Here is a 13,164-nt window from a genome sequence, read left to right on the forward strand (position 1 = left end):
GTAGGCTTCGTGTAAAATACGGGAAAAACCGGGGCACTTTTGCCAAAAAGTCGGGACGGCCAAAAAAACAGAAAACACCGGGACTGTCCCAGGAAATACGGGACGTATGGTCACCCTAAGTCATACACAACTCAAGATTGAACAGAAGAAAGCCAAATGGCAAGAAATAAGTATAAACTTACTGGAAATGAAATCGATTCAGAAATGTAACGCCGCCTTGGAATTACTTACTCTCGTCCGCAGGTTGTATGCTTCGACATTTGTTGTATCATTTTTTGTTTTTAGCAGTTTTTGTGGAGGCCATCTTTTATCCTCAGGTAAATAGTACTACGTATAGTTTCGAGGTGTCGGTGTGTTATCGGGATAAATCGCCGTAGATTTGTCTGCTCGCCACAAATCTATTTTATTCAACGCGGTTGAGCCATCTATAATCCAGTGAGCGATATTATAATCAAGTAAGTCCCTTTAAATATCACGAATATGTCTCTAACGTTGATACGATTGTTATGAATTATTGCCGCGATGGGAATGAGTATTTCTTGTTTTGTTTCGCACATTGGATCTCGCTTACGAAATGAACGAACAAACTCTCACGTAGGGAATCGAGCCAGGTGCTTTTGCGTTGTGATAATAACTTGGGCGTTTCCGTCAATTTTTTTTGTTCGTATTTTCACAGGCATCGCGAGTGCTATTTGGTTGATATTGGACATAAATAAGAAATTGCCATTACTCGTTTTTCCCGTTTCGGAAATTTCCTCTATTGGGAGGGCGAGAGAGAGAATGGAGCGGGGGTTGGGTTCTTGATCTGACAGTGATTTTCAGGAGGTGGTTAGTGGCGTACGCATTATTTTCCTAAGCACGGGGGGGGGGGGTTCCCCCAAAACCCTCCCGTTGCGTATGCCAATGTAGGGGGTGGACCCCCCCCCCGCCGCCGCTCTCAACCAAGTTGTGACTGATCGGAAAACACTGATCCAACACATCAAGAATATTCCAAACATGTATAGTGTCAAATTATTTACAATGACACTAAAATGTATACTGTCTCGTTTTTATAGTCATGGACGTTTTAAAGAATGACACTAGTTAACAAGGTTTTACTGACATGGAAAAAATGTAGCTGTTCTTAATTCATTTTTGGGTGTCGATTCCAGATCTGACCTTAAAAATGGCCGTCAGGTATAGTATTTTTTACAAGATATACAGAAGACTGGATGTTGTGAAGATATTTATTATTTGAGATGTTAATTTTTTAAGGAAGGAAAAAACTCATCTCTGCCTCTATCCCGGGTCCCTCGATTGCCGGACGAGTGCTCTGACCACTAAGCTACAGAGGAGATAGAGCACTCGTCCGGCAATCGAGGGACCCGGGTTCGACTCCCGGTAGAGGCAGAGATGAGTTTTTTCCTTCCTTAAAAAATTAACATCTCAAATAATAAATATCTTCACAACATCCAGTCTTCTGTATATCTTGTATTAACAAGTGGAGAGCGACATTCATGTCATATAGTATTTTTTGTTATATGGTATTTAGTTTTGAATATCTTTTAAAATTTTCATATTTAAGGCCCATTCACATGCATTGTATGATTTCACCAGTTTGTGGTCGGTCAATAATCAGTCAATTTATACATCCATAAACTGCCAGCCGGACACTTGATGTAGGAAGTCTCTTCGGTGTAGCCCAGTTACTCAGTTCTAAAAGCCTCTGGATTGAGGGCCAGATCAGCACCAGGAGGGGTCTCTTGGTTGAGGGCCAGATCAGCGCACCAGGGGGCATCTCGGTTGAAGGCCGGATCAACAAGATGAAGCGTTATTGCACATACCCGTGACGAGGCCAGCTCCTTTGTTATTTTTCGTCCGACGTCACTTAGAGAAGGTTTTTCATCTATGAAAGTAAAACAACTTTTCAATTCCAGACCTGCCTTTCTTCCCTTCTGCCCTAAATTCTATTGATTTAGATAATTGAACAAACTATTGGATAATTTTCCCAGCCTACGGCCAAATGAAGAGGTTGTATGATGGATGACCGCCCAACTAGAGGGTTTTAGTTGAATGAGTGCTACAAAGGAAGAGAGAGAGAGAGAGAGGAATTTATAATCATAGGGCCTACATTTTATAAAAATTTAGGACCACATGTAAGGCCTTTTCACCCCAACAAAAGCATCACATTTGCATATTCATGCATTTAAAAAATAAATATATCACAAAGAAAATATATATAAACCTGGCAACATGACGCAATCCGGAGAGCTGATCAGACTCTCCTGACCACATCAACATTGAATAAACAATATTGAAAATTAAGTGTTTCGACGGAGGTCTGCAGACCCCCGACCCTGTCGAAAACAAGTAAGTACAACTCTTAAGTTTTCCACACAACAAGATATTGTAATACCTCCCCAGGAGGTGGTCCCTTAATGAAAAATAATAAAATATTTTAAGACAAACAATTAACCCTTGCCCCAACTATACAAGAATTGGAAACAGATCTCTCCACGAAAATAGCGACATAGCCGTCATGAGGGAAATTAATTTATATGGGATGTCAGCAGCCCGACCTCTGGCCCGTTCTCATTCGACAGCCGTAAGACCCCACCTGCCGACTGCCTAACTAAGCAAACATTCTGGCCCTTACTGGTATGCCAGCGGGCCCTTGGGTGGTTTCCAGTAGCTCCTGGGATCTAAAATAAGGAGGAATTTCCCACATAATGACAAGATCACCATTATCGTAGAGGGATTGGATCCCGATATGTTACACAAGATTCAATGTTAGCATGTCATACCAGTTCGAGCTGAATGACAACGAGAGGATTTCACTGAGATGCTCAACATGATTTATGGTTCTAGTTTCGATGTTGCATAATTATGGTTTACAGGTGAGGCACATTTTCATCTGGATGGTGTCATTAACAGACACAATTGGCGATTTTGGGGTATTAAAAATCCACATTTTCCTCATGCACGACCACTCTATTGCCCAAAGCTTACTGTTTGGGCTGCAATCTCCTCCAAAGGCATCACTGGGCCCTTTTTCTTGCAAGAAACTGTGATGACTGACTGGTATATGAGCTTTTGAAACAATTTGTCACCACTCAACAAGCGTTGGATGATCAACCAGGCACGGCGTGGTTCATGCAAGATGGGGGGGGGGGGGCTCACCTACACTGTACGCAAGCTGTTTTGGACTTTCTGCAGGAATACTTCAATGGTAGAGTTATTGCGTTAAACTATTCGACAATTAAGGGAAAAGGCATTTACTGGCTTCCATCTTCACTCAACCTCACCTCTTTCACCTCACGACTACTTTCTGTGGGGCACACTGAAGGACATTGTTTACCGTAACAATCCTTTAACACTCTATGAGCTGGAAGAGGTTATTTGTCAAGCTTGTGTGTCAATTTCCTGTGAAACTACAGAGTCACTGACAGTTTCATTCTTTGCTTGCGACCTGTGTCCTGTGTGAAAGGTGAACAGTTTGATGTAAATGCAATGAATGCTACTTGCATTACTAACTATTTATACGCCTAATTATGGTAATGCCATCTATCGCCAATTTGTAACTAAAATTTTGAGGTGTCTGTATCAGATTCTTACGTTTTTTTAAAATAAACACGTCACTGAGATTTCATGCTTCTATCTATCGCCATTTCGGAGTTATTTATTTTCAAAGTTAGGGTCCTTCGTGAAACACTCAGTATACACCAAACAATATTGCTTGAATGGTTAGCATTACAGACGTCATTCATGACATTTAGAAAACATTTTTTCTCTCAAAAAGTTTTTGACATGAAATTTTTCATGGTTGAAGCAATCAACAAAAAATAATAATTGGAATCTGGGATGATGGGTTTCATTTCAGTATCTAGTTGAATGATTTGAAATAGGAGCGACCCAGTCTTATTTCGATGAATTTTGTGTTGCGAGCCAGAGTAAATATATTAACAATCAAAAAACCATTATTTTTTTTGCCCAGTCTTTTACTTCATATATTTAGGAGGAATTTAAAATAAAAGTTGTTTTGGTAACTGCTGTGCCTCTAGTCCAAAAATGTTAGAAAAATTGTTTTTCTCACAAAAAATTCCATAAAAAAACAAAGTTAACATAATTTTTTGCATATAAATTTCAAATGTAAGTGTATGAACTATTTTTATTCATATTTCATATAAAAATTTCACTTGAATATATTGAAAATTGAAAAAGTTATATATATTTTCTCAAACAATGCCTCTTAAAAATAGAGCCTCTGCAAAGTCAATTTTGTTATTTTTTTGATGAATTTAAATATTTTTTTTCTCAAAAGATTTTAGACATATGCAAATAATATTTCACATTGTTAGTAAGGATGGTAAAAACAACAAATAATTAAAAATTATTGCAATCTATGACCATGGGTTTCATGTTGGCATTTTTCTGGTGATTTGAAATGGAATGACCCTCTATCCTTTCACTGCTTGTCCTTTGCACGATTTAGGTCTCCAGTAAGATGGTAGAATCTATTTAATTTGTTCAATTAACAAGTTCAAACCACAATAAAACACTACAAACGCATGGCTGCAGACAAAACACACACACGCGGCAGCATGTGCCAATCAACAAAAGAAAAGGAAATGTTATATCCCAACGGCTGTGACTTCTCTAAATATTTACAGGACAGTCCTTACACCACTCAACCACCACAGCGGCCCTATGTAGCCTTTCTCTTTCAAATCCAGCGTGACTCAGGTCTATCGCCATCTGTGGGCAATTTACTACTTAATGAGTTGTGCGGGAAGTGTACGTGTGTGTACCTAACAGTCAGTGCATATCTAGTGTTGTGTATAATTTTTCAGTGCTGCCAACTATATTTCAGAAGTAAAGTGAGTGAAGTGTAATGACTGAATATGTGTACTGTTTGCAGGCCTGTTGCTCTCTGCAGCAAGACTTTATAATGGGGAGATAAGCTCACATTTGTGCTTCGACGTTGGGAACCACAGAAAACCAACTTCAGCCGACAATGGGGGCGATGCGTCACTGTGATCACTCGACCACCACAGTGGCTCCCTATGTACCCTTTCTTTTGTTTCTTTCTTTCAAACTGAGTACAACTCAGCTCTACCACCATCTATGGGTGGTTTACTACCTAGTGAGTTGTGCCGGAAGTGTGACTGTGTGTGTACCTAACAGTCTGAGTGCGTATGCAGTGTTGTGTGATTTTTCAGTGCTGCCATCTACATTTCAGAAGTGAAGTGAGCGATGGGTTGTGGTTGAATTACATTTGTACTGTTTGTAGGTCTGTTGCTCTCTGTGGTGAGACTTTTTTAAAGAGGAGATCGGCTTGTATTCACGCCCTGAAGTTCTGAACCACAGAAAATTAACTTCAGCCGACCACCACTGTGGGGACTGTGGGGTTCAAACCCTGGACCTTGCGATGAGAGTCCATCAGTATGATCACTCGACCACCGCAGCGGCCCCTATGTAGCCTTTTTTCCCAAGCCGAGCACAACTCAGTTCTATTGCCTTGGGCAATTTACTACTTAGTGTGTGTACCTAATCGTCTGAGTGCATATCTAGTGTTGCGCCTGATTTTTCAGTGCTGTCTTTTCTTTCAACTGAGCACAACTCGGGTCTATCACCATCTATGGGCGATTTACTACCTAGTGAGTTGTGCCGGAAGTGTAACTGTGTGTGTGTGTACTCAACAGTCTGAGTGTGTATGTAGTGTTGTGTTTGATTTTTCAGTGCTGCCATCTATATTTCAGGAGTGAAAAGAGTGACGTGTTATGATTGAATTTCAATTTGTACTGTTTGTAGGTCTGTTGATTTTTCAGTGCTACTACTACTAAACCACACATGCACCTCGTCCATATTCCTCTGCAGAACCTCTAATGAATTGGTACATGCGGGAATGTACGTGTAGTGAAACCTGACGTGAAGTTTGTTTCTGTGTAATGCTTGTTATGTGTAGTGCTACCATCTGCCACCAGTTTTTCTAACTATGAGTGAAGTGTAATGATTAAATAATTTATTGTTGTAGGCCTGTTGCTCTCTGTGTCAAGACTTTTCAATGGGGAGATCGGCTCGCATTTGCACCTCGAAGTTGGGAACCACATGACACCAATTTCAGCCAACCACCACTGCGGTGACAGTGGGGTTGATTTTTCAGTGCTACATGATGGTACTGTGATTTTTCTAGTGTAAATATGTAAGCTGTTACAGTTGTTACTTCCATTTGAGTATAGGACAGTGGCACCTTTTACAAAAACTCTGGAAGGTGCCAAAAGGTGTTCGTTTTTGAATTGTATTATGATACAGACAGGGTCTGATTTCCATTTGGGCAAATGGGGCATTTGCCATGAACCTCATGAATCTGGGACCCCAAAATTTGAACATATATTTTCAGGCCAACAAAATTTTTGATCCTAGTTGCTGGGGCAACCCCATTAAATTTTTCTTTCCCTAGGGCACATTTAAGTCAAAATTGTGCAGTGGATACGGGTAAGTTATAACTTTTTTACATTATCTGTATATGCAGTATAAAAACAATAATGCCCTATCAACTAAAGCACTTAAGCACCATCTAGTGAAGTGCAGTTCCAAAGCGGTTTAGCATCAAGCTGTTCAATTCCACGTTACTTTAGTCACCTGGGCACCTACCTAAACAAATTTTTTCTTATGTTATGATGTAGGTCGGTTCGTACTGTGTGAAAGGGATACAATACTCACGAATCAGGGCCAGTTCTGGACATTTTCAAATGTAAGCAAATAATATTTTGAATGATAACATTATACACTGAAGAGCCAAAAAAACTGGTGCACCTGCCTAATATCGTGTAGGGCCCCCCCCGCGAGCCCGCAGAAGTGCCGCAACACAACATGGCATGGACTCGACTAATGTCTGAAGTAGTGCTGGAGGTAATTGACACCATGAATCCTGCAGGGCTGTCCATAAACCCGTAGGAGTAAGAGGGGGTGGAGATCTCTTCTGAACAGCACGTTGCAAGGCGTCCCAGATATGTTCAATAATGTTCATGTCTGGGGATTTAGGTGGCCAGCGGAAGTGTCTAAAGTCAGAAGAGTGTTCCTGGAGCCACTTTGTAGCAATTCTGGATGTGTGGGGTGTCTCATTGTCCTGCTGAAATTGTCCAAGTCTGTCGGAATGCACAACGGACATGAATGGATCAGACAGGATGCTTACGTACCTGTCACCTGTCAGAGTCGTATCTAGACGTATCAGGGGTCCCATATCATGCCATACCATCACAGAGCCTCCACCAGCTTGAACAGTCCCCTGTTGACATGTAGGGTCCATGGATTCATGAGGTTGTCTCCATACCCGTACACGTCCATCAGCTCGAAGCAATTGGAACCGAGACTCGTCAGACCAGGCAACGTGTTTCCAGTCCTCAACAGTCCAATGTCAGTGTTGTCGGGCCCAGGCGAGGCGTAAAAGTTTGTGTCGTACAGTCATCAAGGGTACACGAGTAGGCCTTCGGCTTTGAAAGCCCATATCGATGATGTTTCGTTGAATGGTTCACACGCTGACACTTGTTGATGGCCCAGCATTGAAATCTGCAGCAATTTGCAGAAGGGTTGCACGTCTGTCACGTTTAATGATTCTCGTCAGTCGTCGTTGGTCCCGTTCTTGCATTATATTTTTCCGGCCGCAGCGATGTCGTAGATTTAATTTTTTACCGCATTCCCGATATTTACGGTACACTCATGAAATGGTCATACGTTAAAATCCAAATTTCATCGCTACCTCGGAGATGCTATGTCCCATCTCTCGTGCGCTGACTATAACACCACGTTCAAACTCACTTAAATCTTGATAACCTGCCATATTGTAGCAGCAGTAACCGATCTAACAACTATGCCAGACACTTGTTATGTTATATAGGCATTGTCGACCGCAACGCCGTACTCTGATTGGTTCCATATCTCTTTATTTGCATACGCATGCCTGTACCAGTTTCTTTGGCTCTTCAGTTTATATGATATTACATATGATTCTAATAAGAAGCATTCAATGTTCAGTTGCCCCCCATATTCACAGGGGTTACGTTCCGTGGGTGACCGCTATATAGAAATCTGAATAACAGAAACCATAGGTTTATTTCCCCCCCCCCCTGGTATATTTTGTTTATTGAACATCATGAGAAGAGTAGGGTGGCACAGAGGTAGAAGGGAATGTAAAAGCGGATGTAGCGATTGTTGGCAATGTTTTCTGAAAGAATATTGTGATTTCTGTTTGCTGTTTCTTCTTCATATCAAGTAGGCTATGTTGGAATATTTTTTGACAAGGCTTCCTCTACTAATTTTCCTACATGTGAAGAACATACCATGTCATGAAAATAATCTGTTGCTGATTTGAAATTGCGAAGCCCTTTCGCTATGTTACACATGATGAGCTTGTGTTTCACTTCTTTATCTGGTACTGCTTTAGTTTCAGGACCGGTCAGCTTCATTAATTCCTCCTCGGTCAATGTTTCTGAATTGCTAGTAAGTAGCTGTTCGACTTCCTCTATATCCATATCATTGAACCCTTCTCCACCCACCTGCTTCACTAACATGACAATGACTTTTATAATCTCTTCAGTTGGCTCTGTATAAATGGTTGTGTCCTGGAGTGGTCAAATGTTAATCCAAGTTGACTGTTTCTCTCTTAAGAGCTGCCACGGCTCTAGTGATGACAGTAATGACATTATTTAATTCTTCCATACCTTTAAGACATTTTCTACATTTGCATCTTCTATTGCATGCTCAATCATCTACATTGAATGACGTGTATAGTGAGCCTTGAGTGCTTGAATTATCCTCTGATCAAGGGGCTGAATGATAAAATGTTTTATTAGGAGTCATATAAAGGATTTCCACACCATCAGCTTTGAACTCGTTGACATCTGGGTGTCTAGGAGCTTTATCCAGTATCAAAAGAACTTTGAATGATGTCTTTACTCTCAAGGTACCTTCTGACTGCCAGGAACGAAACACTGTTTAAACCAATCCAGGAAAAGTGTTTTCGTTGTCCAAGCCTTTTCATGGTTCATCCAAAATACTGAGAGCTTGGAGTTGTGGAAGACTCTGAGTTGGAGACCAGTAGGTGGCAACTGGTTTTGTAAGACTTGAATCAATGTTTTCCAAATGTCACAAAAGGGGAAAAAAAGCCAGGGAAAATTTTTATTTGGCTATAAACTATTGATAAAAATATTTAAAATTATGAAAAAGATGAAGTATGAAAGTATACTGGTCCTAAAAATATATATTATTGAAACAAAAATTAAACAAAAATATCTTCTTTTTTAGTAGATATTTTTGTTTTAGGACATTTATCATTTTGAAATTTAAAATAATGCGCTGGGGACAGCCAGGAGAAAATGTGTTTTGGAAACGTGGTTTTGAAAATGTGTCATTTTACAGAGGATTTAGTGATTTCCACTGCGGCAGTTATAATGGGGATCAGGGACATTTTAAAAACCACTTTTTAAGGGTTAAGCACCATGCACTGCATGTTTTTTTGTTGCTGAAACAAATTATAGTTCAAAAAATTTAGTATAAAAATTTATCCACGCTATATTTTTCAGATTCTCAGATCGAAATGGCTGGTGGACCGTATAACTATTCATACATTTTCAAGTACATAATCATTGGTGATATGGGTGTTGGAAAGTCTTGTTTACTTCACCAATTTACAGAAAAGAAATGTAAGTGCATAATATTAATCACATCACTCTATATCAATGAAGTCTTGTGTTGTTTGAAATTTCAAAAGTTTTTGTCTTGTCAGAATAACATAGTTGAATCCTAATTTTACTCATTTCCTTCAATTTTAAGTCTCTGTGTCAGGGTACGCCGATTTAAATTGTGATTTTAACCACTTGATTTTTTTTTAAAAATCATTGATTTAAATTGCAAAATTAAAATTCCATTTTTCCTTCACATTACTTTAATGACATTGAAGTAAAAGTGACCTGGTATGGTAGGCATGTTATTGATATGTAGTAAAGTTCATGATTAAAGGAAATATAGAAGATTTTTGGGGTGAATACCCTAGATACTGTGCAGAAAAAAAGCTGTTCTGTTTTTAGATTTTGTGGATGGAAAAAATTGCAGAAAAATATAAAGCTAAATTAGATATATAACTGCACTAAGTATTTTCAATGCATTACAATGTGACACTAGGTTCCCCTGATTAAAAAACAGAAAAAATATTTTTTATTTAAAGCCTTTTGAATTCTAAGCCCTGATTGCTGATTCAAAATAATAGGTATTGAACCAACATAAATATTGTTAAGCTTTGGACTTTACACTTTTCGTATTAAAATTTCTAGTTTGCTTATTTTTTTTACCAAAACTCATTAAATCTGTGAAGAAGCAGCATCATGTGCAAGTTGGAAACACATCATAATAAGTGCATCCGTCAATTTTGTGCAAGAAACAATCTTATAAATAGAATTTGTTTATTTAGTTGATGCGGAATGGCCCTTTGTTTGTACATCAAGTCAATCAAGAAACCTGCTCTATATGTGTGACTCGGAGTTGCCACCAGACATTCGCTTTAGGGGGAGATCCCTCATGAATAGAAGCACTTTTCTCTACAAGAAAAACATCAATTCATGAAGTTAATTTGGGCTCAATGACCTTTCATGTTGCATAAACACAGATTTTTTGTGTTCATATTTCTTGATTGCAATTTGTTTGTTAGTGCAACATTAATGCAAATGTTAAAAAAAAACGTTTTTGTTGGTTTAAACCAGTTTTTTTTGTTTAAATAGCATTAACATTAAAAACAATAAAATTTCTGAAAAATTTCAAACTTAATTAATTAATAACAATAATTAATTAAAATAAAATGTGTATTAATGTAATTAACACTATTCCCATATTAATCAATCTAATAATATTTCTTACATTTTAATAAAAACTATCTATTGCTATTTAGTTTTTTTTTTGCTTAACCCTATCAACGGCTCAGGGTCAAACACAAAACCTCTTCAAAAGAAGCTGCTTATTTTCACAAAATCTCTTCAAAAAAAGCTGTTTTTTTTCCACAAAATTTCTTCAAAAAAGACCAGAGGTCACATGATTCTAGAATGCTATCTCCCCCCCCCCCCTGTATGTAACAATGGGTAATCGGCATGTATGATAACCCGTCGAGAGGGAGGCTGACCACAAGTGACAGGCTGGTAACACCCGGTGATTGACCCTTTCTTCCTAGAAATGTACTTTCTCCTTTCATTCTTCAAAGTTTTTCTATTTTCCGAACTAAATAAAAAACATGTAAAAGGCGGGATATACTCAAAATTTTGAATGAAATTATTGTAGTGTGTTTATAGATGCTCAACATTCTATGGCAAATAACTCTATTAATATAGATTAGCTTTAACAGGCAATAAAATTTACTTGCTTTCGCTTGTGAAATATTGATATGATTAACTTGGTAACGGAATATTGAGACATTGAATTTTCTGGATGTTAATGCTGAAACTGATATTTGGAAAGAAAAGTGAAAGAAAATGTAACGGAATGTCAGAATGTACTAAGAAGGAATTACTAATCCCAATACTAGTGCCCCATTATTTTCAAGGTGAACATTCTAAATATTTTTGATCTTGAGAAGCATTCTATGCTCATTTAATATTTCAATTATATTTTTTGAATTTGCAAGTTGTGAAGTATGTTCTCTCGTGATTTTGAAGTTCACCTGAAATGCGTTAATATGCCCTAAAGGTAGCCTAAAGGCTAATATGTAGGTGTATTGAAAAATATATGCATAATTGTAAATTTTTTGCCAAATATTTATACATATTATTTCTCATAATTAAAATATATATTTATGTATGTATTTAAAGTGCGGAAATTTCCCTAAAGAGGGAAAGTACACAGAAAAAAAAAGAAAAAAAATCGTCCACACACATTTAGAAAATGAAAAATATAATAAAGAAGAAAAAGAAAACACATTTAGTATAGTACAAAATATGCATTTAAAAATTCCTTGAAATTAAATTGAAATAAAGAATAATAGTCAATGGTAAAATACTTTATTTAAAATAATTGAGTTATCTGATTGAGAGAGAAACTGAATGAGGGAAAGTCATTGTACTCGAGAGTCATAGTTTCGTAATTTTTTGAAAAGTGACATGGAATCCAAGGAAATGACTGAATTCAAATTCAAAAAATAGCAAATAAGATAGGTGGAAATGCATGGGGGCATTGCCTCCCCGCAGCGTCACGTGTGAAGTCGACTAGTCTAATGTATATGTATATAGAAACGTCCTCTCCACTTGTCAGTGCAAGATTCATCGAAAGACTGGTTATTTGTGGAGATGAAGATTACATGGAAGAAAATTCATCACTGCCCCCACGGGGACTCGAATCCCGGTGCCTCGCTTGCCGGACGAGTGCTCTACCATCTAAGCTATGGAAGCAGATAGAATATTTTATCATTGGAGTGTATATAAGTTACACCTTCCGGCACAACTCGCTAGGTAGTAAATCGCCTATAAATGGTGATAGACCTGAGTTGTGCTCTGTTTGAAAGAGAAAAAAAAAGAAAAAGAGTACACACATATAAAACAAATGGTCTATAGAACATTCGTGAAAAATAACCTAAGCTATCGGTTCTCAACTTTTTTTTTTGACATAGCATTGACAATTCTGCAAAAGTTCACCTCTTTCGTGTGAAGTGGTTTGCCCAACTTGTTTTTGCCCATTCTCTGCAATAACTGAGCGTGTGTAGGGGACTTAAGACTCTATTGCCATGTAATGTAAAACCACCCCCCCCCATTCGAAGGCGATAAACCTTTCAGTAATATTAAATTATTTTGTATAGCCCACTCAAAGAACTTCTGACCCCTACAGTGTTTGTGATTTTGTCCATTGAGTTTCTGGTCAAAGTTTCATCATAACGAAAGATCAAGAAATCATGCTTTGTTCCCAACCTTGCATTGAAATCACAGGCTATTACAACGTGCACATAATCCTCCAAGTGCTCAGAAATAACAGATAAAAAAATCCATAAATTCTTGGTCTAAACTCTGGTTAGGTGGAAAGTAGCCGAAAGTGAAAAGACAATTTTTCAAGTTCAGATTTTCAATTTTTCACTCAGCAAAATGAAAAAAATGATTTTTGAGTATGATCAAATTGATTGTTATTTTGTTTTTGGCAAAACAGAATATAAAGCCACCG

The 13,164-nt window shown here is 38.1% G+C and overlaps 1 protein-coding gene across 2 annotated transcripts in view; it reads left to right on the forward strand.

Moving 5' to 3' along the window:
* The first annotated feature begins 214 nt into the window (after positions 1-214).
* Positions 215-13,164, forward strand: part of Rab14 (RAS oncogene family member Rab14) — a 51,723-nt gene continuing 38,773 nt past the window's right edge. The window contains exons 1-3 of one of the 2 annotated variants that reach the window (XM_089234638.1): positions 230-455; positions 6,666-6,733; positions 9,561-9,680. In XM_089234638.1, the coding sequence (XP_089090764.1) occupies positions 9,575-9,680 (106 nt within the window). In that variant the 5' untranslated portion in view covers positions 230-455; positions 6,666-6,733; positions 9,561-9,574. Of the gene's footprint in view, positions 456-6,665; positions 6,734-9,560; positions 9,681-13,164 lie in introns of both variants that reach the window. The other variant, XM_089234637.1, reaches the window with a different exon arrangement.

Source organism: Pholcus phalangioides, unplaced genomic scaffold (genome assembly GCF_987345545.1).
Source record: "Pholcus phalangioides strain wild (caught in Gottingen) unplaced genomic scaffold, Ppha-v1.0 ptg000008l_1, whole genome shotgun sequence".
Lineage (NCBI taxonomy): Eukaryota > Metazoa > Arthropoda > Arachnida > Araneae > Pholcidae > Pholcus > Pholcus phalangioides.